Below are 26,479 nucleotides of genomic sequence, written 5' to 3'. Positions count from 1 at the left end.
AAATTAAATTCCCCCAGCTCACTAACCACATTTCTTTTTTTTGTTTGTTTTTCCTTTAGAAGTCTTTATTAAATCATAAATGTACAACAACTTCTTAATTACAAGACACTTCAGTTTTTTAAATGTCTCGTTATACCATGATCCTAGAAAACATTTTTTCAAAACTTTGTGAGAAAAATCTTGAAAACAGGTTCACATGTCACTGGACACTTAAAAAATTAATGTTATCAAAGAAAGGATGCTTCTATCCTCTTACTTGAAAGAAACAAAAAAATTGGGAAACTGTCTCAAAAGCAATGTTTTTCATTCTTTCCTCCATAGTAAGGTGATGTTCTTAAGTATACCAATCCATTCACAAATGACTCTGCATCTGTTTTGGTGTCTTCTGCTACATCACTGCCACAGTCATGACATGACTGAGAAAAGAGTTTTCATTAATTATTTGGATAGCCTAAAGCTGCCCTGTTACCTCTGGGCTCTTATTCTCTCCTCTTTGTACAGTCAAGTCCATGTAAAATAGGAAGCTAAAGATCCTCTTGTCTATCCAAATCCAAGTCCTCCACCACCATAAACTCCTCCTCCTCCTCCTCCATATCCGGGGCTAACTCCCAAATTGCCAGTTCCTGGTCATCCTCCACACCTATTATAACCATGACCAAGTCCACTGAGCACTTCTTAATCCATCAGATCGTCCTCCAGACTACTTCCTCGTCCTGACCCTGGTCCAACATTTCCATCATCACCAGGATAATCTCCAAAACCAGCTTTGCCTCCCCTTCCACTTCTAGAAGCCTGGACTTGTTGCATTTTAGGTCGAGAAAAGGCCTTTCTCACTTCTGCATGATGGCCGTTGATGGTATGGTTTTTCTGCAACACAATCTTATCCACGGGATCATGATCATCAAAAGTCACAAATCCAAAGCCTCTTTTTCTTCCAGACTCTCTATCAGTAATTATCTCAATGGCATTGATTTTTCCATATTTCTCAAAGTTGATGATGTTCTAAGATGATGTTCCTCCGTATCTTCAATTCCACCAACAAACAGCTTCTTCACAGTTAGGAAAACCCCTTGCTGTCCAGATTCCTCTCTTGGGACAGCACGTTTGGGGGTAATTGTTTTCCCATCAATAGAATGAGGTCTGCCAGCCATGGCAGCATCCACTTCAGCCATGGATGAAAAGGTGACAAAACCAAACCCTCTCGATCTTTTGCTTGCAGGGTCCCTTATGATCTCACAGCTTATAAGCTTTCCCCACTGCTTGTAGTAGTTCCTCAGACTTCTGTGGTTTCAGAGCTCAAACCACCAATAAAGAGTTTACGGAATTGTTCTTGTTCCTTCTTTTTCCTCCAAGAAGTAACAGTTTGGAAACTTTGCTCGATCTTGGACTCCATCACTTCAGCCATTATCCCTAGATCTGAGGGGAGAACCTCCACTGCTCCAAAGACCTGGTGCCACCCTTTGAAATTCTTGAGCACCTTTCAATTTTCCAGAACAGTCTGATTTGTGAATACTGGTTCTCCCAGTTCCAAGAGCTGTCCTGTGACCCACACCTGAGACGAAGGCAACCAGTAGCTGGCTGGAGATAGTACTAACCACATTTCAAGTATTTGTAGTCACGTGTGGCTTCCTTGGTGGCTCAGCTATTAAGAATCTGCCTGCCAATGCAGGAGACACAGGTTCAATTCATGGGTCAGGAAGATCCCTTGGAGAGGGAAATAGCAACCCACTCCACTATTCTTGCCTGGGAAATCCCATGGACAAAGGAGCCTTGTATCCTGTAGTCCATGGGGTCACAAAGGATTGGATACAACTTAGCAACTAAACAGCAGCAACAGTGGCTAATGGTACCTGAATGGAACATTTCTGTCTTCACAGAAAGTTCTGCTGGACAGCACTGATCTAGTCCAGTCTCATTCTTTATGGTTGATGAACTGAGGCTCAGCCTGAAGACCAGCCCCCTCCAAGATTCATAACTCATTGGCAGTAGACCTGGACTAAGAACCCAAATTTCCACTGCTCTCTGCTGCCTCCTTACAAGTATCCACAGGCTAGTAATTTTTCTGGCTACTGGAAATAGTCAGCCACTGCTGCTGCTGCTGCTTCACTTCAGTCGTGTCCGACTCTGTGTGACCCCATAGACAGAAGCCCACCAGGGGCCACTAAATACTAGAAAAGGAGGCAGCCACTTCTCAAGGTCCCTGTGGGCCCCACAACTGGGGCTTCTGGTCACCCTGATAAAAGCAGGCAGTAAATTGGAGAAGCTTTGACCTAGATTTTAGAGTCCTACCACTTTTTAAAATCTAAAACAGTTAACTACTTTTAAACCTAAAATTTAATGTCTTGTGCTAACAGCCCCTTTGAAAGTCTTTGCTTTCTCTCTCTGTTTTTATAACCCTGATTAAAGTCAGCTTCATGAGAAAGAACAAAACCCATGTAATAAGCCCTCGGAACCCACCCAGCTTTGACCTTGTTTTCATTGGCTGTAGCAGGAGTCATCCACTGCAGAGATCTGTTAATTGTCTGAATGTTCTTTTTTTTAAAAAAATTTTTTCCCTTTTAGGGCAACAGCTATTTTGGCATATTTACCACAAGAACTTCTAGGCACATCGTGTTATGAGTATTTCCACCAAGACGACATAGGACATCTCGCAGAATGTCATAGGCAAGGTAAGCTGCTGGGCTGTACACCAGGTCTTAAGTTTCAAGTGTCCCCCTCCTAGACCTGTCCACGGACCCTTGCAGAGAAATCTGCCCCCATGAGGTGGGAGTCAGCCAGCCCAGGGACCTGAAGGTCAGAACATCTGGGAGGAGAGGGTTCTGCTCCTTCCCCCAGGCCCCATCTACCCCCTTCCAGATAAGCCCCCACCCCGACTGCCTAGCAGATCTCTACGTGGGCCGGACCAGTTTCTGGAAGGCATCTCTGGTTCAGAGGGTTTCCCTGGACTATGTAAAGATTTAGTGTGGCCCAAGCGGATCTAATTTTCTACAAATCCCTGCACCGCCTCCTGCATTTTCCTCTTGGTTAATGGTGCGGCCACATACATAGCCTCCTGAGATAGTAGCCAACATTGACTACCTCCTTCACTCTTTCCTCCGTCAGAACTATTCATTCATCTCAGCCATGCACCTCCAAAGAGGCCCCTTTCTGCCTGGTGCAGCCCTGGTACCCACCTGATAATTGTGATGGACTTGCCTCTGACCTGCAATCCATCTTCCATTGTGTCCCGCTTATGCTCTGACAGACTGAACCTGATAGTTACATCTGTGCTCAAAACACCCTGCCCAGTCATCTTTGACAGATACTCAAGACCCTCCACGTCCTGGCCCTGAGCCATCTCCCCAGCTTCACCTTCCCACCCGATCCCTGTCTGCAGAGGCCTTGTCCTCCAGACACACTGACATCTCACTATTCCCACCCCAACCCAGGCCCTGCCATTCCTCGGGTAGCACAGGGTTCTTCCCTCCTTCCTTTTGGCAAACTTGTATTCACCCCTGAAGGCTCTGATCTCCTCTGCGTAGCTGCCCCTCATTCCTCTCCTGAGGAGGTGTAAGTCATATCCTGTCTCCTCTTTTATCTCCAGTACTTGGCACATGAAGCATACTTGCTACATGTTTGTTACATGAAAAAATGAGGTTGCTATGGGTGAGATGCTGTCTGAATCCTGATGTCCTCAGGCTTTGTGATGGGGAGATTACGTGGTCCCTGTGGACTGAGCCTTCTTGTGTGGCATTCATAGGTGAATCCAGTTAGATGTCTAGAATGCATTGTTATTTCCTTCATTTCATACACTCTGAAGAACAGTGACAGGTTCACAAACAAATTGGAAGGCTCAGAATCAGGCCCTCAGAAACATCCTCTTCTCTGAGGTGCCACCTCCCATGGCTTATTAAAGAGGGGATGGCCTTGAAGCCTGAGCGCATTTAGGATTTGGTTAGTTTAACGCATTGTTCTGAAGAAACAATAATGTTCATGGTTTCTTTGTATTTTCAGTTTTACAGACAAGAGAAAAGATTACCACTAATTGCTACAAGTTTAAAATCAAAGATGGTTCTTTCATCACACTACGGAGTCGGTGGTTCAGTTTCATGAACCCTTGGACCAAGGAAGTAGAATACATTGTCTCCACGAACACAGTTGTTTTGTAAGTGTCTTTCCTATTTCAGAAGCTCCCTTGCTTCAAGGAGAAATGCCTTGGGCCCCTTACCTGGGAAAGGGAGTACAGGCAGCAGCCAGTATCCCATCCTTTACTGTCATCTTGCTAATATCCTGTGAAGCCTCAGGACTGGCAGAAGCCAGAAGGTGGCTAACAAAGGACATGCTTCAGTACTCAGAATTCTCAGGCCCCCAGCTGCTGGAAAGGCTCTCGGAGACAGCAGCCTTCCTTCCCAACAAAGCAGCCAGCCTTTGAGTTCAAAGGCTCACCAGCCCATATGGGCCTTGGCGGAGGAGGGGTGGGGATCTGTGCCCCCCAGGCTGTTGGCCTGAGCACTCACCGCTGCGGAATGCCGCCTCAAAGGCTGCCACCTGCTGGGCGAGCAGGGAAGGGAAGGCACCCTCCCTGCCGCCTGCTCCCAACATCTCCTTCCTGGTGATGTGCAGCTCCCGCCCCCGCCGCCCCCCATAGGTAGAGCTGACTGAGGGGCTGGGGCTCGTGCCCTGCCGGCCGCCTGGAGAGGAGCCTCGTGGCAGCGGCGGTGGCTGCTGTGTCACCACCCCCGCTGGACCGCACCCCACGTGCGCTAGGAAGGCCAGAGCCCCGGAGGCTGTCCGCCGTGTCCTCTGACAGCGAGGAGACGCACTGAGCCACTTAGACACTTCATTTCCTGGCCTGTCCAGGTCCAGAGTGGACACCAGACACCTTGGCCAAGGTGAAAGGTGCACAGTTCTGGGCGGGCCTGACTCACGTTTCCTTGTTGCTGGGATGTTCACAGAGCCAACGTCCTGGAAGGCGGGGACCCCAGCTTCCCCCAGCTCACAGCGTCCCCCCACAGCATGGACAGCATGCTGCCCTCTGGAGAAGGTAACTATGTGCCACCGGGGCACTGGGGCTTGCCCATGAAGAGCTGCTTGTGGCTACCACCCCCTGCCCCCGGTGTTTGGGGTCCCCAGCCACCATATTCTGTGGAACAAGGGGTGGGCCTCGTGGGAATGAACACTAAGGACGCTGTCATCTCACTTTCTCTGTTGAGCTTGAAATGCTGGGAAGTTGGTTTTGCCTTTCCTGAGGCTGCCTGGACCCTGGAAGCCCATGAAATGGCCAGCTTCTTGCTGCGTGTGCTTTCCTCCCACTGTGTTGCCCAGCAGCCATCATGTGAAGGGCTCTTCGGTCACGGCCACTGGCTCCTGAGGTGGGAGGAGGGTGTCTGTCAGCACTGCGGTGTGAGCCGTGCCGGGCCCCCTCTGCCAACCTGGCCTTGGCCACCGCCCTGTGCACCTGACTCCTTCCTGGGCCTGCCTCTGCTTGCATGGCTTCAGTCCCCATCTCTTCATCGATGAATCCTACATCCGGTCCCTCCAGGTCTGTTCCTCCAGCTGCCTCCTGGAGTCCCAAAGGAGTCACCTATAACTCAGCATGTCCACGTCGGTTTTCGGCACAACAGCAGCCCCCTACCCCCAGCCTGGTTGGTTAAGCCAGAAATCATGACTCCTACCTCTCTCCCATTATATGGAAACACGAAATCCTGCCCCGTCTATCTTGAAACCTCCCCATCACCACCTTCCCCATCTGTTGCCTGGATTATTGCAGGCAATTTCCCAACCCGAGTCTCACGCTGCCCACTCTGCACCCCTGGCCTCCACTGCAGTTCGCTCCTGTGCAGTGAACTTCTCAGTAACCCCCATCTCAGTCAGTCCTTTGGTTATCCCCTGTGGGTACGGCTCAGATCTGTCAGCGTGGCGTCCAAGGCCCTTCCTGGTGTGACTGGCGCCTGCTCCTCCGTTTCATCGCTCGCTCACTCCGCCACCATCGCACTGTTTCTTGGCGTCATCTCCCACGTTGTGCCCTCTGCAGTGCTCTTGTGGACACCAGCAACTGTGCCCGGAATGCTTCCCCTTCCTTTCCTCTCTGCCACCCTGATTCGTGCTCCTCTCACAAGACTCAGCTCAGAGTTAATCTCTTCCAGGAAACTGCACCTGGCCCCAAATGCCTGGTGCCACCCTGTCAAACCTATCACAGTGTGCTCCAGCCCTTGTTTGTCTCCTTGTCTCCCGCTTAGACTGTGAGCTCCTTGAGGGCAGGGATGCCGACTTAATCTCTGTGCCCCTGGCATGCAGCACAGTGGTGTTCAGTAAATGTATGTGCCGTGCATGAGTAACTAGAGGCTGTATATCGACATGTCTGATCCTGAAAGGAAGCGTGAGCTTTTTCCTGCTGGAATGCCCTTTCCTGAAAAAGCCGCGGCTCTCGTGTTCTCCGGGCACAACCCTAAGGTTGAACTTCAAGTGGATCATGGGAAGAACTGGTTTTAATTCAACACGTAATAGCATCTTCTCCCTCAGTTTTCCCCTTTCCCACTCTCAGATTCCTCTGTTGTAGGTGGCCCGAAGAGGACCCACCCCACTGTTCCAGGGATTCCAGGGGGAACCAGGGCTGGGGCAGGAAAAATAGGTCGAATGATTGCTGAGGAAATCATGGAAATCCACAGGCAAGTAACACCTAGCTGTTCCCTTAAACCAGTGTTGTCCATGCTGCGGCATTTTGCCCCCTGGGGATGATTTGTTGATGTCTGGAGATGGTTTTTGGTTGTCACAGCTGAGTGGGAGATTGCTGCTAAACATCCAGGGGAGAGAGGACAGGGATGCTGCTTGCTAAAATCCTACAGTACACAGGACAGCCCTCCCAACCCCTGACCCCTGAGAGAATTTTTCAGTCCAAAATGTCAGTAGTATCGGGATTAAGTAGTGCCTTTAAATAAAGAAGCTAAACCCAAACAGGTCAGAGCTAAAGGGAGGCTCAACTTTCTCATTACTTTGTGTACGACCCAAGGAGCTTCCCAGCGGATAGGTGAGCTCTAACATCACAGGGCTGCAGAAGCAGAGCCGTGAACTGCCATGATCTGGGCCTAACACTTCCGGTCAAAAAGCTGCCTAGGATTAGTAATAGAGGCCAAGCTAATCAGCTCCTAATAGAAACTTGTGTGGGTGGGCCTTTTCCATATGAAAGAGGAGAAGCTCAAGTAGTTTACCTGAGTTTGAGTCCTGGGCCTTTGTTTAGGAAAGTCACTCAACTTCTTGGACTCTGTTGACTTAAACCATAAAAGGAAGGCAATTATCTGTCTCCCCCAGATTGCTCTAGGACTGTGAGAGAACTCAGGAAAGTTCCTAGAACTGACATGTGGTGTCATGTAGCGACAGAAACTGACTTGTGGTGAGTGCTCAAAAATTGTTAATTAAATCTAAATCTTTAAGAGCAGTCATTGAGTGGGAAGCAGTAATTATAAGTCCATTTGAATTTAGAGAATGGAGAGGGTGGAAACCAGGTCCTTGGGAAAGCAAACTTAATGGGACGTAATCAGAGGATCCCTGCTGCCACTGGATTGATGCTCTGAGGAGAACTGGAAGCTGGCCTTGTTTTCTAATTGGCCGCAGAGGGGCTCTTATCCCAGTGGGTAGCACAGTTCTGTTCCAGCCCTTCAGGAAGGACGGATGTGGCTGCTTCAGTCTGTTTCAGGAAGGAGATGTGGGTGGGGCGGTGTGCAGTGATAATGTGGTGCTGATCAGCCACTGTGTGCATACCCAGTACTTTGCTTGAAACCATCCAAGAATAGTATAAAACAGCCCTTGAATCTTTGTGAAGCCTATTTTCTTCATGATAAAAGCAAAAATTAAGATTCCTTGGGCAGAAGCAAATGAGGAAGGGTTTGAACTTGGTTTTAGCTGAGTTTTGTGATGAAGGTGTGTGTTCCTTCTAGAAAAGACAGCCACGCGCTGGAGTGGGCATGTGAGTGACATATTCAGGATAAAAAAAAAGCAGGCCACGTGCCTGGGCAGCTTCTCTGTAGGAAAGAACCACAGAGTTGTGATGGGAGATTGCTAAGAATTCTAAGAAATGATGCTGAGAAGTTGAGACTGGAAGAAAATGTTAAGACCCTGTGCATTGTAGAGTGCTGAGCAATGTGTGTTAATAAGCCTTAAAGTTGGATTGGAATAGGAAGAGATGAAGGTGAGCATGCTTAATGACTCAAAATGAGGCCCACTCTAGAGTGATAATTGTGTCCAAAAGAGAAATCAGTAATTTAAGGACTAGATATTGAAGATGAAATAAGTAATGATGAAAAGGCAATTCCAAGATAGGGACACTGGGGCGATAGTGGTTCCACAGATGCAGGTAGGGAAAAGTAGGAGATATTCAATAATTTTTTCAATAAGCAATTAGTAAGTCATCTGTGTGAGTGAAGAATACCTGGTATATAGTTGTATCCTGCCTTTGAGGAGCTTGTGGTCCAGGGGAGAGAGAGAGAGCTCTTGTTTACTCAGAAATTACAGAACTAGGCAGTACAGCCAAGAGCCAAAAGTCTCCTGAGCAGTGAAGTGGTCCCAGGGTCACCCAGAAGCTGCATTCATTCATCCATCTAGGTGCTAAGAGCCTGGTAGTCACACAGCTGCCATTCAAGTCTCCCTTAAACTCTAGCTGTGGTGCCAGGTAATGGTTTCCCTTCCTGAGGTTCTTCAGCCTTACAAGAGTTTATGTGGATTTATAGTTCTAAGTCTTTCCCTCTGTAAACCTACTATGCTGAGAAATAAGCTAGCTGAGAAGGGCTTGAACCTGTTTTCATTAACTGGTTTCCTTAGACGATGACAACTACGACTGTAAGACTAGTTTCTAGGTGTGGCTGAGCTGCCCCAGCACCCTCCATCTCCTGAATATTCACTAGCTAAGCAGTGTTTGTGGGTTAGAGGATAAATCATTTGCTGTGGAGTATAGTTCATCTATCAGAGATAGAGGTTGGACTTGTAAAGTTCTACCAATCCACTCTGAGATCTGGCTGTGAGGAAACTGGCCACCTACTTGAAATTCACAAACCTGAAATCCAAACTTTAATCTGAGGGCTTTGTCAGTGAGAAGCTTGCCTCCAGGATTTTCTAGATCAGGTGCTGATGGGATAAATCCAGCTTATCACCTATAAATAAAGTTTTATTGGAACACAGCTACATCCATTCGTTTGCATATGGTCTTGGCTTTTTTTTTTTTTCCAGCTATAGTGGCAGAGTTCAGTAGTTGTGATGGAGGGCATATAGCCTACAGAGCCTAAAATAATTACCCTCCTATTCTTTACTGAAGGCTTGCCGATCCCTATTCTAGATGTTCTCACCCCCATCCCTCATCAAAACACACACACTGCACTGAAAAAAAAAGGAAAGGCAATGTAACTAACTCCTCTTTTCTCTGACAGGATAAGAGGGTCATCGCCTTCCAGCTGTGGCTCCAGCCCATTGAACATCACAAGTACACCTCCCCCTGATGCCTCTTCTCCAGGAGGCAAGAAGGTAGGGCTGATGACTCTTAGACTAAGGCCCTTCTTCATGTAGAGAGCTCTTGCCCAAGTTCTGAAATACTGGAAGTGGGAGTATGTAATTGCGGTTGCTGAAACAAGTAGGGCCCTTTCTTCCTCCTTGAAGTAAATGCATCTGTTAGGTGAGGCACAAAACACAACAGTGGACTAGGGAGGCTTGCTGACATCCTTAGAGGGTTTATCCCATGTGAACCGAGGCAGGCAGAAAGAGATCGTTGTAAGGATTGGAGAGCTGTGAGTCCATTGCATGGAAGGAGGAATTCAAGAGCTCCCATGAAGGAAGGATTCACGGCTATGTAAAACCACCTAGTTCTCTTCCAGGAGTCTTCAAGGGAGAAAGTATCACTAGTGTCTAGTGCAGGCCCTGGAAACAGTGATACCAGCGGTGCTTTGGAAGGCAAGTCATGCCTGTGCAGCTGCAGAATACTTAGGGATCTGCCTGGTTTTCTCGGATGGGACAGCGTTAACTACAGGTAGTTCATCTGTTGCCACCCCTAATGAAGAACTGACCAGAAGACTACATTATAAATAGTCTCAGAAAGCAATAATCTGTTTTCATTTTTGGAGCTGAGAGTTTGCAAGCCTAGGCCAATGTTAATTGTAAATCATAAATCTATTTATAGTGTCTGATGTTCACATAGGTTAGGATGACCCAGAGGCCAGCATCTTGAAACATAAAATCTTCCTTCCCCTATCTCCCAAAACATAGACACAAAGAATTTACCCAGATTGGACTCCTAAGGCACAAACTATATCAAAAGCAGGGCATGGATTTTCAAAACTTGGCTTCTCAGAGGCTCAGGTTACCAGGAGCTGTGGTGCTGCCAGGTAGGGTGGGGCTGGGGAGGGGGCCAACTGATGAGAAAGATAAGGTCAGGACTCCTGCTTTTATCAGGGTAGCTTTATTTCTGTTTTATGACGTGTGAATCTTCCATAAAAATTTTATTTGGAAAACGGTTTGAAAGCCATTAATGGGGAAGAGCACATTTGGAAGAGAGACCTGGGTTTGAAGCCTGCCTTTGCCATGCACTGGTGTGTGGCTTTGTATAATTTTTTAAGCCCTTGATTTCTCTATAATGAGGCTAATAATAGGCTAGGGCAGCCAGCATCTTTGCACATGAAGTCCTGTTATGAGAGAATATATGTGGAAGTGCCTGGTTGGTAATGACTGGAGTATTGCATCCACAGATGAAGGCTGGCCTGGGCACAGCCCTCCCCACTGCTCGTAGGCTGAGCTCTTAGCCGTGTTCTGTTACACCGCTAGGTCCTTCTTCAATACTGGATCCACCATCTTAGTGTGGGTGGATATTTCCTCTGGGTCTCAATTCAACTTTTAGGCACTTGACTTTCTGGTATTACCAAGAATCCCACTATTCTATTTTGGAAGGTCATCACTTCAGTGCTTAAATATTACTCAGAGAACTTTCATATACAATCTTTCATTTTATCTTCACAACTTCATAGGTGGCAAAATCCAGGCTACCAAATGGTATATGACTAGCCCAGAATTTAATAAGTATGGCCCCAAACTAAATTCAGGTCTCTTGACTTCTGATTCTTTTCATAACAACAACTGCCAGAGATCTGAAAGTATACTGTACCTCACAGAGCCCAAGTATTTTTGAGGCATTTATGGAAAATGTTTCCTTTTCTTTGGGCTTATAAAAGTGGATCTGAGAAGGAATTCTGAATGTAAGTTCTGCAGCAGCAGAACTTATAAGAAGGGCATCTAAACAAGTCAGAGTTTAAAAAGACAGCATTAACTATATACCAAATCCACAAGAGTAAAGGTGGCCCCGGGCTTCCAACACTTCCCAGTCACTTTCAAACTGGGCAGGTCCAAAAATGAGTCATTTGGCCTGCCAGTTGTTTTAATTAGGGTCAAGTTAAAAGGGGGAAGGTTAGTGAGCCTCAGATTCCGGGAGATTCTGGACATCCAGAGGCACCAAGGCAAGGTCAGATAAAGCCAAAGTTCCCTAAACATCATCTGTGGTCTGCTGGTGGGGGTAAGGGAGGGGGGAATCTTTTCAGGGGTCTGTGTGGTCAAAAGTATTTTCATAACAATGCTAAAAGTTTTTTCTGATTGTGCTGTTATGTGAACTGACAGTGCAAAAGCAATGGTGGATGAAATTGCTGGTGCTTTTGCAAAAAAAATCAAGCCTGTGGCACCAAACTGTACTGACAGTCACTGTATTTCACCACCATATACCCGCAATAAAAAAACCAATAAATTTAAAAGTCAGTTTCATTTAAGAATGTCCTTAATAATGCAGTAAAAAAATCCTTGAGTAAATCTTTTTAATAGTTACAGAATTGTGCTTAAAGCACTTATGCTCCACACAAAGTATGATGGTTGTCTCAAGAGAAAGCACTTGTGCAACGGGTTTTAAGTTTTAAACTGAACCAATCACTTTTTTCATAGGACACCATTTTTACTATTGCAAACTATGGTTTTTCAGACTTGGGTATTTTAGCATACATTTTCCTGAAAATGAGTGAACCTGCAACTTCAAGGAAAAACAACTGACAAGTGATAACATTTTAGCTTTCAAGCAAAAGGTAGAATTTGGGGGAAAACTTGTATCTGCTGCTTTGAGCTCGACTGCTTGCCAAAACCTAAGATATTTCTGATCATAGGTAATATTAACAGTGGTGATGTTTTAATGTTACACAATGAAGTGTGTCAACATTTGGAAGATCCGCATAACTCAGTAAACCAGTATTTTCCAAATGACCAATATATTTCAGAATCGTGTGAAGGTAAAAAAGATCCATCCTAAATACCAATATACACTAATGGATTTTTACAGAGTACCAAAATTTCATTGATATGGTTTCAGATTCCACATTGTGCCTTATCTTTAAGAAACCTCCACCTGCTGAGTTCTGATGTAATATCAAAGAAGAATACCATGGTTATTTGAAAAGGCCATTAAAGTACCTCCCTTTTCCAACTGCCTGTTTATAAAAGGTCAGATTTCCTTCAGATATGTATTTCAGACAGCATATCTAAACAGACTGAATGGAGAAGCAAGTGAGAATCCAATTAGATTCTGTTAAGCTAGACATTCAACTTGCAAAATACATGTGTATATATATATAAAATGATACTTCCAACTTTTATTTTGGAAAATAGTTTTTTTATTAAAATGCTATTCATGTTCATGTGTAATAAGTTTATTATAACTTTTAGTGGTTTTAACTTCAGATATAGTAATACTGATAAATATAGCCTATATAAACAAAAGTTCTTTGGAGTCCATAATCATTTTTAGAGTGTAAAGTTTTTCAACACTTTTTCAGAAAGTTGAACTGTGGAGATAAAGTTGTAATGCCATCTACTGGCAAGGCCTGAAATCACTGCCTCTCCTGAAATCTAGCTGCTACCAGTTTCCTCACCCACATCCAGATACTTCTCAGAGGTGCTTTTCTGTGAGAATCGGTCATGGGAGGGTGAAGGGGGTAGACAGCTGAGGGAAGACAGAGTTGTTCTACTGAGGAGTGGTAATAATATTCAGTATTTCTCAGTAGCCTCTCTCAGAGCTTAAACCACTGGTTACTAATGTTGGCCCCTGTGGGACAGCTAACGATGATCTACTTCTAGTGTTTTGTTGTTCATTTGTGACTCCTCAGAGCTGTGTCTCTTCCCAGTATAACAACCCTTTCTTACTGATTCTTCAGCAGCATCTGTTGCTATAAGGAATCTTACTCCCTTACAGGGGAGGGGCGCTGCCCACCTGAGTTCATTGAGATTTAGTCCTTGGCCTTAGAGAAACATGTGAACAGCATGATCCAATGTAATGAGTGCTCTAGGGATTTTATTCAGCCTTTAAATTGCTTGTGTGGGCTGAATCGAGTAAAGAGAATACTAGCTTGGGGGAGACGTTTTCTCCTTACTGTGACCATTACTAACAGTCTCTGGTATGAAATCATCCAATAAGAAACTGAAGCCACCTGAAGCTTTTTCTCCTCACCTTTCTCTTTTTAACACAATTCATTTTCTTGATGACACTGCGTAAAATACCGATTGAAACTGTTGATGACATGAAAACTTTACTTTTGTTTGTAGATTTTAAATGGAGGGACTCCAGACATTCCTTCCAGTGGCCTACTACCAGGGCAGGCTCAGGAGAACCCAGGTTATCCGTATTCTGATAGTTCTTCTATTCTTGGTAAGTAGCATTATTATTTCTATTGCAGTGAGCTTGCAATAAACATCTGGCATGATGTCAGTTTTAAGAACTGAATGTACAAATCAGTTCTAGGTAAACTTGTCAAGAACAAAGTAAAGGTTTAAAATTTATTTAAATCTTCAAAGTTAAGTTTAATGGTTGGGTTCTGGTGGGGGTCCAGGTGTGTCTCTGGAATTCAAGAGGGGTTTCCGGCAGCCTGGACACAGGCTTTCTCCTAATGTATGGAACATAATCTCTTCAGAGGGAGAGCTCATGGAGGTTCAGACAGAACCTAAAAGGGTGATCAAAAAGCATTTCAGAGGGTATTGAAAGTCACTAAGCAATGAAGAGTTTGCTTCTCCCCACACTACCCATCTTTTTCTCTGCTTCTCTTTCTAGGTCTTTTCCCCCTAATCTCTCAAAGTCGCTCAGTCATGTCCAACTCTTTGCGACCCCATGGACTATACAGTCCATGGAATTCTCTAGGCCAGGATACTGGAGTGGGTAGCCTTTCCCTTCTCCAGGGGATCTTCCTAACCCAGGGATCGAACTCAGGTCTCCTGCATTGCAGGCGGATTCTTTACCCGCTGAGTCACAAGGGAAGCCCAGGAATACTGGAGTGGGAGCCTATCCCTTCCACAGCAGATCGTCCTGACCCAGGAATTGAACCAGGGTCTCCTGCATGGTTTCCTTTTAAAATTCTCTCCTTATAACTGGTTTTATCAGAATATTACAATGAGGTCAACTCATACTTTTAATCTTTACTGAATTTTAAGTAGTTCCTTCTTAAAAAGTTGGGTCTTTCATCTGAAAAACACAATTAAAAAAAAAAAGGCAAAGCAGCTTTCTTGCCCTACTGTTAAGTTTAACTTTGTTATTAAAAGTGTACTTAGGAACTGCTTACTAAAGTTAACCGTGTTTTAGTATCACTCACCAGTCTTCATCTCCTCCCACAGGTGAAAACCCCCATATAGGCATAGACATGATAGACAACGATCAAGGCTCAAGTAGTCCCAGTAATGATGAAGCAGCAATGGCTGTCATAATGAGCCTCCTGGAAGCAGATGCTGGGCTTGGTGGCCCTGTTGACTTTAGTGACTTGCCATGGCCGCTGTAAACACTATATGTTGCTTTGGCGACAGCTACAGTATCAAAGTGCATTACTGATGGAGTTATACAGTCTGTGAAGCTTACTGGATAAGGAGAGAACAGCTTTTATGTACTGTCTTCATAAAAGCCATCTCAGAGCCATTGATACAAGTCAATCTTAACTATGTGTAACTTCAGAAAAAGTGGAACTAAAGCCTGCTCCAGTGTTTCCTCATCATTGATTATTGGGCTAGCTGTGGATAGCTTGCATTAATTGTATATTTTGGATTCTGTTTGTGTTGAATTTTTTAATCATTGTGCACAGAAGCATCATTGGTAGCTTTTATATGCAAATGGTCATTTCAGATGTATGGTGTTTTTACACTACAAAGAAGTTCCCCATGTGGATATTTCTTATACTAATTGTATCATAAAACCGTTTATTCTTCCTTGTAAGAATCCTTTACTATAAATATGGGTTAAAGTATAATGTATTAGTTAAATATTTTTAATAAATGTTTCCCTTGTTCTATAAATATTGTTCACATTTCAAATAAGGAAAAAATGCTATAGGGCTAGATCACTGATTTTCCATGGTGGGTGTTTATGGATGATCCACACCAAAAACATTTACAGTGCCTTTCTGGTCTTCATAAAAATTCTAGGACATACATAATTTTCCTGTGTCACTTGTTTAGCTGTACTGTAATTTTAGTTTCTGTGAGAACAAAGATATTACTGCTTCAAGTCCTCTGAAATTAGAAACTCAAGATTAGACAGAACAAACTGGCTTCTCTAATACAACTCCTCTCTACTGTCAGTTGCATGGCTTCAAACATTGTGACCCCAGACTGAAAGCATCTAAATACTTCTGATTTCTTCTTGAACTGAGTCACAGAATATTAAAAAACAAAACAAAAACATATGCATGAACAATTTGCTAGGCAGAACAGCACAGTGTAATGAAGAAAGCATTGAACTAGTATCAGAATTTGGCTCCGAAACTTAAGGTTACTATAGAACCTAAGAAAAGTATTTTATCTTCATATCAGGTTGCACTAGAAAATATTCCCTTTTCAGCTCTAATGATGTTTTGGATTTATAGTATATTTTATAGTTAGTGGCGAATATAAGTGCCTCATCACACATATATCAAACTGGAGTTCCTTGAGCTACTTCCTTGTTTCTAATTATATTGACACCAATAAAACAGGAAATCTGCAAAATACGAGACTGAAAATCTGGTCAAGATGGTTATAAAGATCAAACATTAAAACAATGGAATTTTATTTTGATGAAAAATGAGTTTACAATCATTTAGTAAATGAAGAGCAAACACTTCATTTTCCTATCCCATAACTTTCCAAAAAAATCATTAGTAAATAAATATCTGTGAACAGATTAAGGGTAAGGCAGACCGGATAATAACCCACCTCTGATGTTCACACTCCCTGCATGTGACTCACTTGAAAAGGATGAAAACGGCACTGAGATAACTGATAAGATATGGTTGAGTCTCATCCTCATCATTCAAATAAGCCCAGTGATACTTATTTTTTGCTCATCATGGGCAGCAAACTATACACATTTTACTGAAGGAATACTTTGATAGAAGCACTTATTTATATTGTGCATCACAACTATAAAAATGGCTTGAACAGTTCCACTTAACCACCATTTATAAAGTGCAACTATATAATATTCTACATTTTATCTGGGGTGTGATGAATATCAATCTAGACAAAGTACCCCAGCTGCCAATTTCCACCACTTCTGGAAAGATCTAGATGTGTGAAAAAGGACTGTCCCCCATACAAAGAACCAATTTCACAAACCTACTGGTAAACAAATACATTTATATAACTGGAACCTCAAGATGCTAGAGTTGTACTCATTTAAAAAACCATTCAGCTACCTTTGGTCTTTAAAAAAAGCCTACACTGCAATATCCTAAACATCGCTCTGTGTGCATCTCACAATGAAGAGAGTGGCCTTGCAGTGCAGGATGAGGAGAGTACAGCGTCACTGTGAAGAGTAGCATGCTATGGTTTCAAGAAACATCACCATCACAGCATCGGATTCTGTGCGTCAGGATCGAGGTCATTGTTGCCAGAAGCGGGATGGATGGGTAGAATATCCAGCTCATCCACTTGCGGAGTCGGATGCATGACTACCAGCTGGTCCTGGGGAATGTCTGCAGCAGCGGCGGCAAGGTTGGTGATAGATTTACTCTTCACACACTGAAAGTCTACATGCCGGCTCTTTCCTTCTTCCTTCTCCCAAGACATTCGAATAAAGGGTCTTTGGACATAGTTGTAAATCACTTCGGGGCGGCCCCCAGGCCTTTTCTTTACTTTTTCTTTGTAGGTAGGATAACCTGAAGGAGAGAGTTTTTAAAAACAGGATGTGCATACATACATCTATGCGCGCACACACTCACAGGTCCCCACATTCCTCATTCAATTTAACCTAAAGAGGGTTACTATAGTTCTTGAATAAACAGATTAAAACAAAGAAGGAAACCAATACTCTCTTTGGTCATTAGTTAAACAGCAAGAAATTGAAATCCTACTGATATAATTCACAAAACTTCCCACCAAACCAGAGAAACTTGCAGAGAGCACGGTGGGGCTGGGTCCCTAATACAGTGGGAGGCAATCTAGTGCATCATGGGCTCTGGTTGTGCACCCTTGATATCCCCGATCCCTTCTCTTCACACAATTATTTGGACTCAGGGCCTACAATTTACTGCCATATAAGCCTTTGACTTTCTTTAAACCTGAATCTCATCTTAACATCATTTGCGTTTTTTCTTTCCTTTTTACTGTTCAAGTGGCAAGAAGCTGTAGCAATCTCCAGCTTCACTGATTTCAGGTATTTCTGTGTCTGGGTCAGCAAAGCCAATATTTTAACCTCTATATCATTTAAATGTTACTGTATGAACAATCAAGTTCATTCAGACTGGCAATTCCAAAGTAGTATGGACCAAAAAAAAAGTTGCCTGCCATTTCAGTAAATAGAAATGTTGTGGCCATCAAGTCATCAGCCCCTGCAGCCCAGCCCCGACCCAAGGGTGCCCCTGCGGGGAATTCAGGGTGGAAAAATAGCCCTAGATAGTTAAGAAGTGTATCAAAGGAATAATTTCAACAAGCCCAGACTCCTGCATCTCCCCAAAGGTAGAGAGGCACTAAAATCAATAGTTGAGATGTTTGCTTTTTGTGATTAGCAGTAATCTTTTGATCATTTTTTTTTTCTTCTCCCAGCAAAAACTCCTACACATCCCAGCTTCTCCTTTACCTCCTTGAAACAGTTTCTCAGGGCTATCCGAGAGGCTATCTATATCCAAGGCTACAATTGACAGTAAGGCCACTAAATAAAATGTAATTCTGATTTCCAAGTTGTGCAACATTTTTTTTTCAGTAGACACAGCTTTCCCTGGTAATTATACTCTTCAGAGTAACAACAGAGTAACAACTGCTAACAACCATCCCAGTCTTGGGAACATTTCAGTCATTTACCAGTAAGGCAGTTTCTCTAAAGATATACTTTCCGTAGATGCTATCACAAGTTCCTCCTCTTTCCTACTAGCATGAATTGCTAGTTTAGACCAAGTACTGGCAAACATGTTCTATAAAGGGCCAGACAGTAAATACTTCAGGCGTGTGGGCCATATCGTCTTTATCACACCTATTCAACTATGCCATAATAAAATGAAATCAGCCACAGACAATACTTAATGAGTATGTCTATGTTACAAGAAAACTTGATTTATAAAAAACAGGTAGTGGGCTGGATTTGCCCTAAAGGCCACAGTTAAAATCAGAAAAAAAAAAAAAAAAACCACACAGGCCTCACGTAGTAGAGGTTCAATTAAGGTTCAAACTCCTGCACAGGAGTTTGTTATGCAGGCATCACTGGCAGCTAGTATATTTAGCCATGTGGGGCAAGAGAGAGAGTTTGTGTGTGTGTGTTTGAGGTAAGGGAGGCAAACACCTTCTAAAGACTTTCTATAGAACGTCTTCTTCGTTTCATACTTCCTATTACCATCTGAAGGGCAGCTCTAGAGGTCAGAAAGGTTTCCCTTTCTCTATTCCCTTGTCCCTGCTTGCTCCAGGACTGTTAGAAAATCTTTAAATTCACATCTCATTGTACTCCAATCTTCTCCACACTGAATCACCCCTCTTAACACAAGTATAATCATATTACATCCTTGCTTTAGAACTACCAATGGTTTCCTCATGCATAAAGGGGAAGGTCCATACTCCTTAGCAATGTATCAGGCTTTTTTAAACATAGTTCCAAGCCACTCGTTATCAGTTCAAATACCTGGGGGTCTGCTAAAGTAATTCCCCCTCCAGTTACAGTCTCTTTAGCTTTGAAACCAAGCAGCTAAAACTCACTGTTTGCAAAATGACAGAAGAGGACATATACAGGTGAAGCTAATGTACCCTCTTTTTAAACCCCAAATTTCCTCCCCTCCCCTTCCTGCAAAGACCTCGTTTCTGGTCATTCTTCCCTGTATGTCTCAGGAGTCCCTCATCACCATCTCCAACAGCTCATCTGATCACTGATCTGAACACCGTAATCTTTGTTATCACCATCACAAACACAGAAAGTACTACGTGCTAGGCCCTATTTAAAGTGTTCTTCATGGATTAACTCATTCTACACTCACAGTAACCCTATAAAGTACTTATTAATACTCTTATTTTAGATGAGAAAACAAAGGCAAAAAGAAGTAAAGTGCCTTGTCCAAGATTATACATCTATTAAGTCATAGGCTTTGAACACAAGCAATCCGGCTCCAGAACCTTTACTCATTACCCTAGGCCAAGGAAAATATTTTCTTTTTAGTAAGGGCACTTTAAAATAAAAGAAGGATCTGAGGTAGCATCTGTAAAAATTCATTTAAATCACAAAGTAAAAAGCAATCTAAAAAGTCTGCACTTAAGTAAGATGAAGTACATGGACATTCAATTCAATTTGAAAATAAGCTCACTATTATCATACCTTAAGACACTAGTAAGCTATAATAATTGTGATCACAGCCCAACAGAACTAAAATCTAATACTTCTTGAAAATTCACGTAAAAAGAGTGGCGCTGGTGTTTTAGTTGCTAAGTCGTGTCTGACTCTTGCAACCATGGACTGAAGCCCGCCGGGCCCCTCTGACCATAGGATTTTCCAGGTAAAATCTTGGAAAATTAGTGGCTAAACCACCACCACCAGTTTTAATATGAATTTTCAAAAAAATACTAGATTTTAGTTCTGTTGGGCTATGATCACAATTACTATTAGGCAAAGAGTCCTATCCATCTACGGGAGTATACACACGTGTGCCAAACATACGACATGGGTTCAGTAAACAATGCATTTAAGTAGAGTGACAGCAGAAAAGACAAATTCATATCTCTATATTGCTGCTGTTAAGTCACTTCAGTCGTGTTCGACTCTGTGCGACCCCATAGACGACAGCCCACCAGGCTCCCCCGTCCCTGGGATTCTCCAGGCAAGAACACTGGAGTGGGTTGCCATTTCCTTCTCCATCTATATTGCTAGAGACTCTTAAAGAATAAATACTAATTTTTAAGGGCCTTCTATTTCTCTTCTCAGATAAAGAAAGCTGGCTTTTGTTATTTATGTGTTTACTGAATGAGCATTCAGTAATCATTTGTCTGAAATTTTCTCAAAATATTATCTCAATGGGATCCAGCTTTTAAACCTTGCTGGTTCCAAAAGATGAAAAAAAAAAAAAAAAAGTGAAAATGTCTTACCTTCTATTCCCAGTCTAATCTTCTTAAGACCCCTCTCCTTCAAAACTGATTTGGCCACATCTCTGTTTTCAATGTACTTGAAAAATCTATATAATTTTGTGCTATAAATAACTGGAAACAAAGAGACAAAATTATTTTCTTATTAAAATCAAAGTACTTAGAGATGACTCAAGCTTATTTATCTTGATCATCAAAGGGGCCTGACAACCCTAAAAGCCCAAATAATGGATGCAGTGATGCCAAAGGATGACTAGCCAACATGACAGGACAATTCAGTACAGTTAATATAGAAGCAAATGTCTACATAAGATGAAACAAGAAAAGCTTTAATAACCAATCAGGTAACCCAATCCATAGGAAGACTCTCCTTCTGAAAGATATATCATACACAGACTTACTGGAATGGGGTCTGCCCCAATTTCTTCAAATAAAGAGAATCAAAAAAAGGTATCAGTATCACATCATTATCAAGCAGGCAAAGTAAAAGACTCTGCTAGGATGCCTACAAGGCCTCATCTGGAGGGGAAAAAACTGCCTTGTCAGAAAGTACAAAATGGATACATCTTACATTTCATGGATTGAGCAACTATTAATTCCCCCAAAAGGCAAAGACCCTCCCCACAAACTGTTTTCCATTCAGGCGAACAGCCCCATTTAATACTGATGTTAAAAATGGCAGATTCGAGCATGTTCTGCCTAGGTTAGTCTGTTTAGAGCAAACTGGTTTTGCAAAGGACAGACACTCCACTGACAACATGTTGAGTCTTCCAAATGTGCTGGGCACTTCAGGGAGTTAGACTGATGGACCTTCCTCGCCTTCTCTCTTTCAGGTGGAGTTATCTCCCTTAAAAGGTGAACTGCAAAGGTTTTTTCAAAAAAAGAAAAACACACTCACAAACCAAACATGCTGGTTTAAGAGCCAATAAAAGGAAAAAACGTATACAGAAGCTACTCATGGGGTAAAAGTTGTGATTATTACTACATCCTTAAGATTACTGATATTTTAAGATAAAGATTTTTTGACATTTCAGAATGGGTGGTGAATGTCACTCTTAGGAAAATCAGCCTGAAGAGATAGGCTATCTCTTGTCTCCTCAAATGTTATCTTCTTTAGGTTGGAACATCTTGGCACAAAATGAAACATATTTAGACAAATTAAGTAAAAATGTTTCCAGTCCTTTTAAACTTAAAAGTTCAAGAAAAGAAACAAAAATAACAAACCAAAAAACACTGAAATGAAAAGCTCAATAACTAAAAAGGAAAAGCCAGATATAATATTATTCCTCTATCACTATAATGTCATTTCTGTGCTCTATGGTTGGCCCTCCTCACTTGAAGTCAAACTTTCTGAAAACTAAAGCTCAACTTTTTATTCCACATATTATAGAAAACCATGGTCAGCAAAAAGCCTAGGAATGAGGAAATAGCAACATTTTATTACTGCAACTGTCCACAAAAGAATTACAGTACTCATTCAGTGTTACCATGCAAAGGAAACATCTCAATGTAAATTCTGAAAAGTACTACCATACTCTGTGTTAAAATAATCATCTGAAAATCTTTAGAATTAAAATTTAAAAAGCATACCACTTGAAAGTCTGCTTTATTTTTAGAAAAGGGTCAATAAAATGGAAAAACCAGAGCTTAAAGGGTTCTAATACTTCATATAAATCCTATTCTTGAATCATTCTTTTACCTGTAATTTTTTCTCAATCTATGGAACTGTTCAAAAATACTATATTGGGCTCACCAAAAAACAAACATTCAAACAAATAAAATCAATATGAGATACACTTTCTAACAGAAAAAAAAAAAAATCAAAAGATTCTAATTAGAAGTTTAGAAGTACAGTAAGAAAAAAGTCACTGCTGCTCAAGAAGTGCTGATTTGACCAAAAATACCTAAAGTTCCACAAAGCTTTCAGAGGATCATATATTCTCCAAGAACACATGTGACATTAAAAAAGGAATGTCTTAGAACTTAAAGTCATCTTTGTAATCAGTGAGTTGAAGCTTCTCATATATACAAATAAAAATTTGTATACAAATAAAAATTCATCTCTATAAGAAGCAGCTTTATTTTTCATTATCTACTATTCCAGGATCTATTTCTCTTGGATGCTTCTAAATGCAAACAACAACTAAGGTCTGGATACTCAACAAAGAGCAAACCATTTCTGTGCATGATATGGGTGAATACACTTTTTCTGTAAAGGGCCATATTGTAAATACTTTGGGCTTTGCTAGCCATGCGGTCTTCATTCCAACTACTCATCTCAGCTACTGTAGCGCAAAAGCAGCCAGACAATACATGAAACTTTATTTATAAAAACAGGCAAAAGGCTGGATTTGGCCCACAGGCTGTAGTTTGTCCACTCCTGGTATAAGAAAGAGTTCAGAAAACTTTCTTTATAAAAACTGTCCTTTAATCAATATTATAAACGATAAAGAGAAAATCTGTGGTGATTTAAGAGAGAGAAAATATGCCACAGTACATACTTTGTGAATATTCTTCTCCCATCTGTGGTGGATACTCTTCATCCCAATCAACTACATCATCGTCTGTAAGCACCACTATGTGGCATTCGCGTTCCCCACTTTGGGCACTGGCTACCATGAGAGGCAGGATCATTTCTTCCAAGTAAAATTCGAACTGTCTGCGAGCACCATCATTTGACAACTCATGCATTAGGGCACCTGAAATAAAACCCACAAAAATAACTTCGCTTTAGGGGTGACTGATAAGTAAAAGAAGAGCAGAAATAACAAACACATAAACAAAACACCACATTAGTTCAGCATCTACTTCGGGACCTTGTAGATAATATAATGGTTATTCTTTAGTCACTAAAACTTTTCTCAGAAAGAAGGGCCAATTAAAGTCATCCAACAAAAGCCTCTTCACTTTATACATCATGAAGCAATCTGCCTAAGGTTACAAAACTAATTTTCAAAATCAGAATTAAATCCACCCTCTGTGACTCTATTAGCAGTCCAGGGTATTTTTCACTACATCATCTTGTCTTCAATCAATGTATGCAGTTATATTTTAAAGTATATTCTAAGGATATTTTTGATGACTATCCATATGAAATAAAATAGTCCCCATAGTCCACTTACCACATTTTCTTTCTCAGAAAATTATTTAAAAACAACATTGATATTACTGTGTAGGAAGCAGAGTGAGATGAACAGGGTCACTTGACTTGGGAATAAGGATGGCAAAAGATCAAGCAAAATACAGGATGGTACAGGAATTACCACTGGAGAAGGAAATGGCAACCCACTCCAGTATTCTTGCCTGGAAAATCTCACAGACAGAGGAGTCTGACGGGCTACAGTTCATGGGGTCACAAAGAGTCAGAGACGACTGAGCACATAGGAATCACATAGCTTATGTGACCCTAGAACTGAGAGGAATGAAAGATACACTTCACCTGACCCTTCTTCTGACATAACAAACCACTTTAACTTTCCAAATACACAGTCACAAACTCACCTGCACCAACCTAATCATTTTTATTTTATTCCTATTTCATTGACAACATCCAATTTCTTATCTAAGGATCTATTACCTCAGGAACTACCAGGAGAGTAAGAGAAGACACTAAAAACTCAAATCTATAGTCTCCAAAATCAGAGCTTTATTCCTCTCTACAACATGTTACTTAGTAACTATTAATATAATAAACGATTAAATAATTAACTATGCCATTATTATTTAGCCATGTCTCTCTCTAGGCTGCATATTTCCATTATTTAATTTTTAATTAAAAATTTAAAAAATTTTAATTCCCTTTATAGGTAAAGGGAATTTAATTTTTTTAAAAATTCCCTTTATAGGTAAACTCTTATACATATAAATACAGTCTCTTATATAGTCTCCAAATGACCTCTGGCTTGTTAAAGAAAATGAACATCTTTTAAAAAAAATTTTACTAACTAAAGTAAAAAAAAATTTACTGATTTACAATGTTAATTTCTTCTGTACAGCAAAATGATTGTTATACATATAATGTTTTTCATATTCTTTTCCATTATGTCACAGAATATTGAATACAGTTGCCTGTGCTATACAGTAGTTCTTTTTTATTTATCTATCCTGTATGTGTGTGTATATTAGTTTGTATCTACTAATCCCAAATTCCCAATACTTCCTTCCCTATACCCCTCCCCCTGTGATAACCACAAGTCTGTTCTCTATGTCTTCAGTCTGCTTCTGTTTCATAGGTATCTTTGTGTCCTATTTTAGATTCTACAAATAAGTGATATCATATGGTATTTGTCTTTATCTTATTTACTTCACTTAGTATGATAATCTGGAGGTTCATCCATGTTGCTGTAAATGGCATTATGTCATTCTTTTTATGGCTAAGTAATATTCCATTATGTGTTTATATACACACAAGAACACACAAACCATATCTTCTTTATCCATTTGTCTACTGATAGACATTTAGGTTGTTTCCATGTCTTGGCTATCATAAATAGTGCTTCTCTGAACATGGGGTACCTGTATCTTTTCAAATTACAGTTTTATCTGGAGTAATTACAGTAATTACAGCTCTGGAGTGGGATTGCTGTATCATATGGCAACTCTACTTTCAGTTTTTTGCGGAACCTCCATACTGCTCTCCATACTAACTATACCAATTAACATTCCCACCAACAGTGTTAATTAAGAGGGTTCCCTTTTCTCTATAGTCTCTCCAGCATTTATTATTTACAGACTTTAAAGATGGCCATTCTGACCAGTGTGAGGTCATTACAGTTTGATTTGCATTTCTCTAATAAACACTCTCATCACTAAGATTTAGTATCATTATCCCTGGTTTTCTTTTTCCTTTCTGGCTGCTGTTCTTCAGTTCAATTCAGTTCAGTTCAGCCACTCAGTCGTGTCCGACTCTTTGCGACCCCATGAATCACAGCACACCAGGCCTCCCTGTCCATCACCAACTCCCGGAGTTCACTCAGCCTCATGTCCATCGAGTTGGTGATGCCATCCAGCCATCTCATTCTCTGTCGTCCCCTTCTCCTCCTGCCCCAATCCCTCCCAGCAACAGGGTCTTTTCCAGTGAGTCAACTCTTCGCATGAGGTGGCCAAAGTACTGGAGTTTCAGCTTTAGCATCAGTCCTTCCAATGAACACCCAGGACTGATCTCCTTTAGAATGGACTGGTTGGATTTCCTTGCAGTCCAACGGACTCTCAAGAGTCTTCTCCAACACCACAGTTCAAAATCATCAATTCTTCGGCGATCAGCTTTCTTCACAGTCCAACTCTCACATCCATGCGTGACAGACCATGCAGAAGCAACGCCAGCTGCACGACAGACCGCGCAGAAGCATGGCCGAGAGGAGCTACCCCTCACCCGAGGCCAGGAGCGGTGGCCAAGAGAAGCTACCCCACGTCTGAGGCCAGGGGTGGTGGCTGAGAGGAGCTACCCCTTGCCCGAGGCCAGGGGGCTGCGGTTGAGAGGAGCTACCCCTCGCTCAAGGTCAGGGCAGGCAGCCGAGAGGAGCTACCCCATGTCCAAGTGGCAGCAGCTACACGGGAGCAGGAGGGCGGAGAGGAGCCACCCCTCATCCAAGGTAAGGAGCAGCGGATGCGCTTTGATGGAGCAGCCGTAAAGAGATACCCCACGACTAAGGTAAGAGAAACACAAGTAAGAGGGTAGGTATTGTGAGAGGGCATCAGAGGGCAGACACACTGAAATCATAATCACAGAAAACTAGTCAATCTGATCACAAAGACCATAGCCTTGTGTAACTCAATGAAACTAAGCCATGCCGTGTGGGGCCACCCAAGACAGGCGGGTCATGGTGGAGAGGTCTGACAGAATGTGGTCCACTGGAGAAGAGAATGGCAAACCACTTCAGTATTCTTGCCTTGAGAACCCCATGAACAGTATCAAAAGGCAAAATGATAGGAT

At 42.2% G+C, this 26,479-nt stretch overlaps 2 protein-coding genes and 1 pseudogene across 6 annotated transcripts in view; 1 reads left to right on the top strand and 2 right to left on the bottom strand.

Annotated features, from left to right (window-relative positions):
• Window positions 1-15,266, top strand: part of BMAL1 (basic helix-loop-helix ARNT like 1) — a 108,474-nt gene extending 93,208 nt beyond the window's left edge. For all 3 annotated transcript variants that reach the window (XM_055423340.2, XM_055423338.2, XM_055423339.2), the window contains 7 exons: window positions 2,563-2,669; window positions 3,994-4,144; window positions 4,935-5,023; window positions 6,539-6,647; window positions 9,396-9,489; window positions 13,585-13,687; window positions 14,644-15,266. In XM_055423340.2, coding sequence (XP_055279315.1) covers window positions 2,563-2,669; window positions 3,994-4,144; window positions 4,935-5,023; window positions 6,539-6,647; window positions 9,396-9,489; window positions 13,585-13,687; window positions 14,644-14,804 — 814 coding nt within the window. In that variant the 3' untranslated portion in view covers window positions 14,805-15,266. The remainder of the gene's footprint in view (window positions 1-2,562; window positions 2,670-3,993; window positions 4,145-4,934; window positions 5,024-6,538; window positions 6,648-9,395; window positions 9,490-13,584; window positions 13,688-14,643) is intronic.
• On the bottom strand, window positions 541-1,405 carry LOC148775582 (heterogeneous nuclear ribonucleoproteins A2/B1 pseudogene; annotated as a pseudogene).
• A 144-nt stretch (window positions 15,267-15,410) lies between the features above and the next one.
• BTBD10 (BTB domain containing 10) overlaps window positions 15,411-26,479 on the bottom strand; it is an 81,355-nt gene continuing 70,286 nt past the window's right edge. For 2 of the 3 annotated variants that reach the window (XM_055423341.2, XM_055423343.2), the window contains 4 exons: window positions 23,049-23,246; window positions 21,303-21,407; window positions 20,551-20,661; window positions 15,411-17,153 (listed from right to left, as the gene is read on the bottom strand). In XM_055423341.2, coding sequence (XP_055279316.1) covers window positions 16,843-17,153; window positions 20,551-20,661; window positions 21,303-21,407; window positions 23,049-23,246 — 725 coding nt within the window. In that variant the 3' untranslated portion in view covers window positions 15,411-16,842. The remainder of the gene's footprint in view (window positions 17,154-20,550; window positions 20,662-21,302; window positions 21,408-23,048; window positions 23,247-26,479) is intronic. The other variant, XM_055423342.2, reaches the window with a different exon arrangement.

Source organism: Moschus berezovskii, chromosome 14 (genome assembly GCF_049115385.1).
Source record: "Moschus berezovskii isolate FMDL1 chromosome 14, NW_MosBer_1.0, whole genome shotgun sequence".
Lineage (NCBI taxonomy): Eukaryota > Metazoa > Chordata > Mammalia > Artiodactyla > Moschidae > Moschus > Moschus berezovskii.
This window is presented reverse-complemented; position numbering and strand designations above follow the sequence as displayed.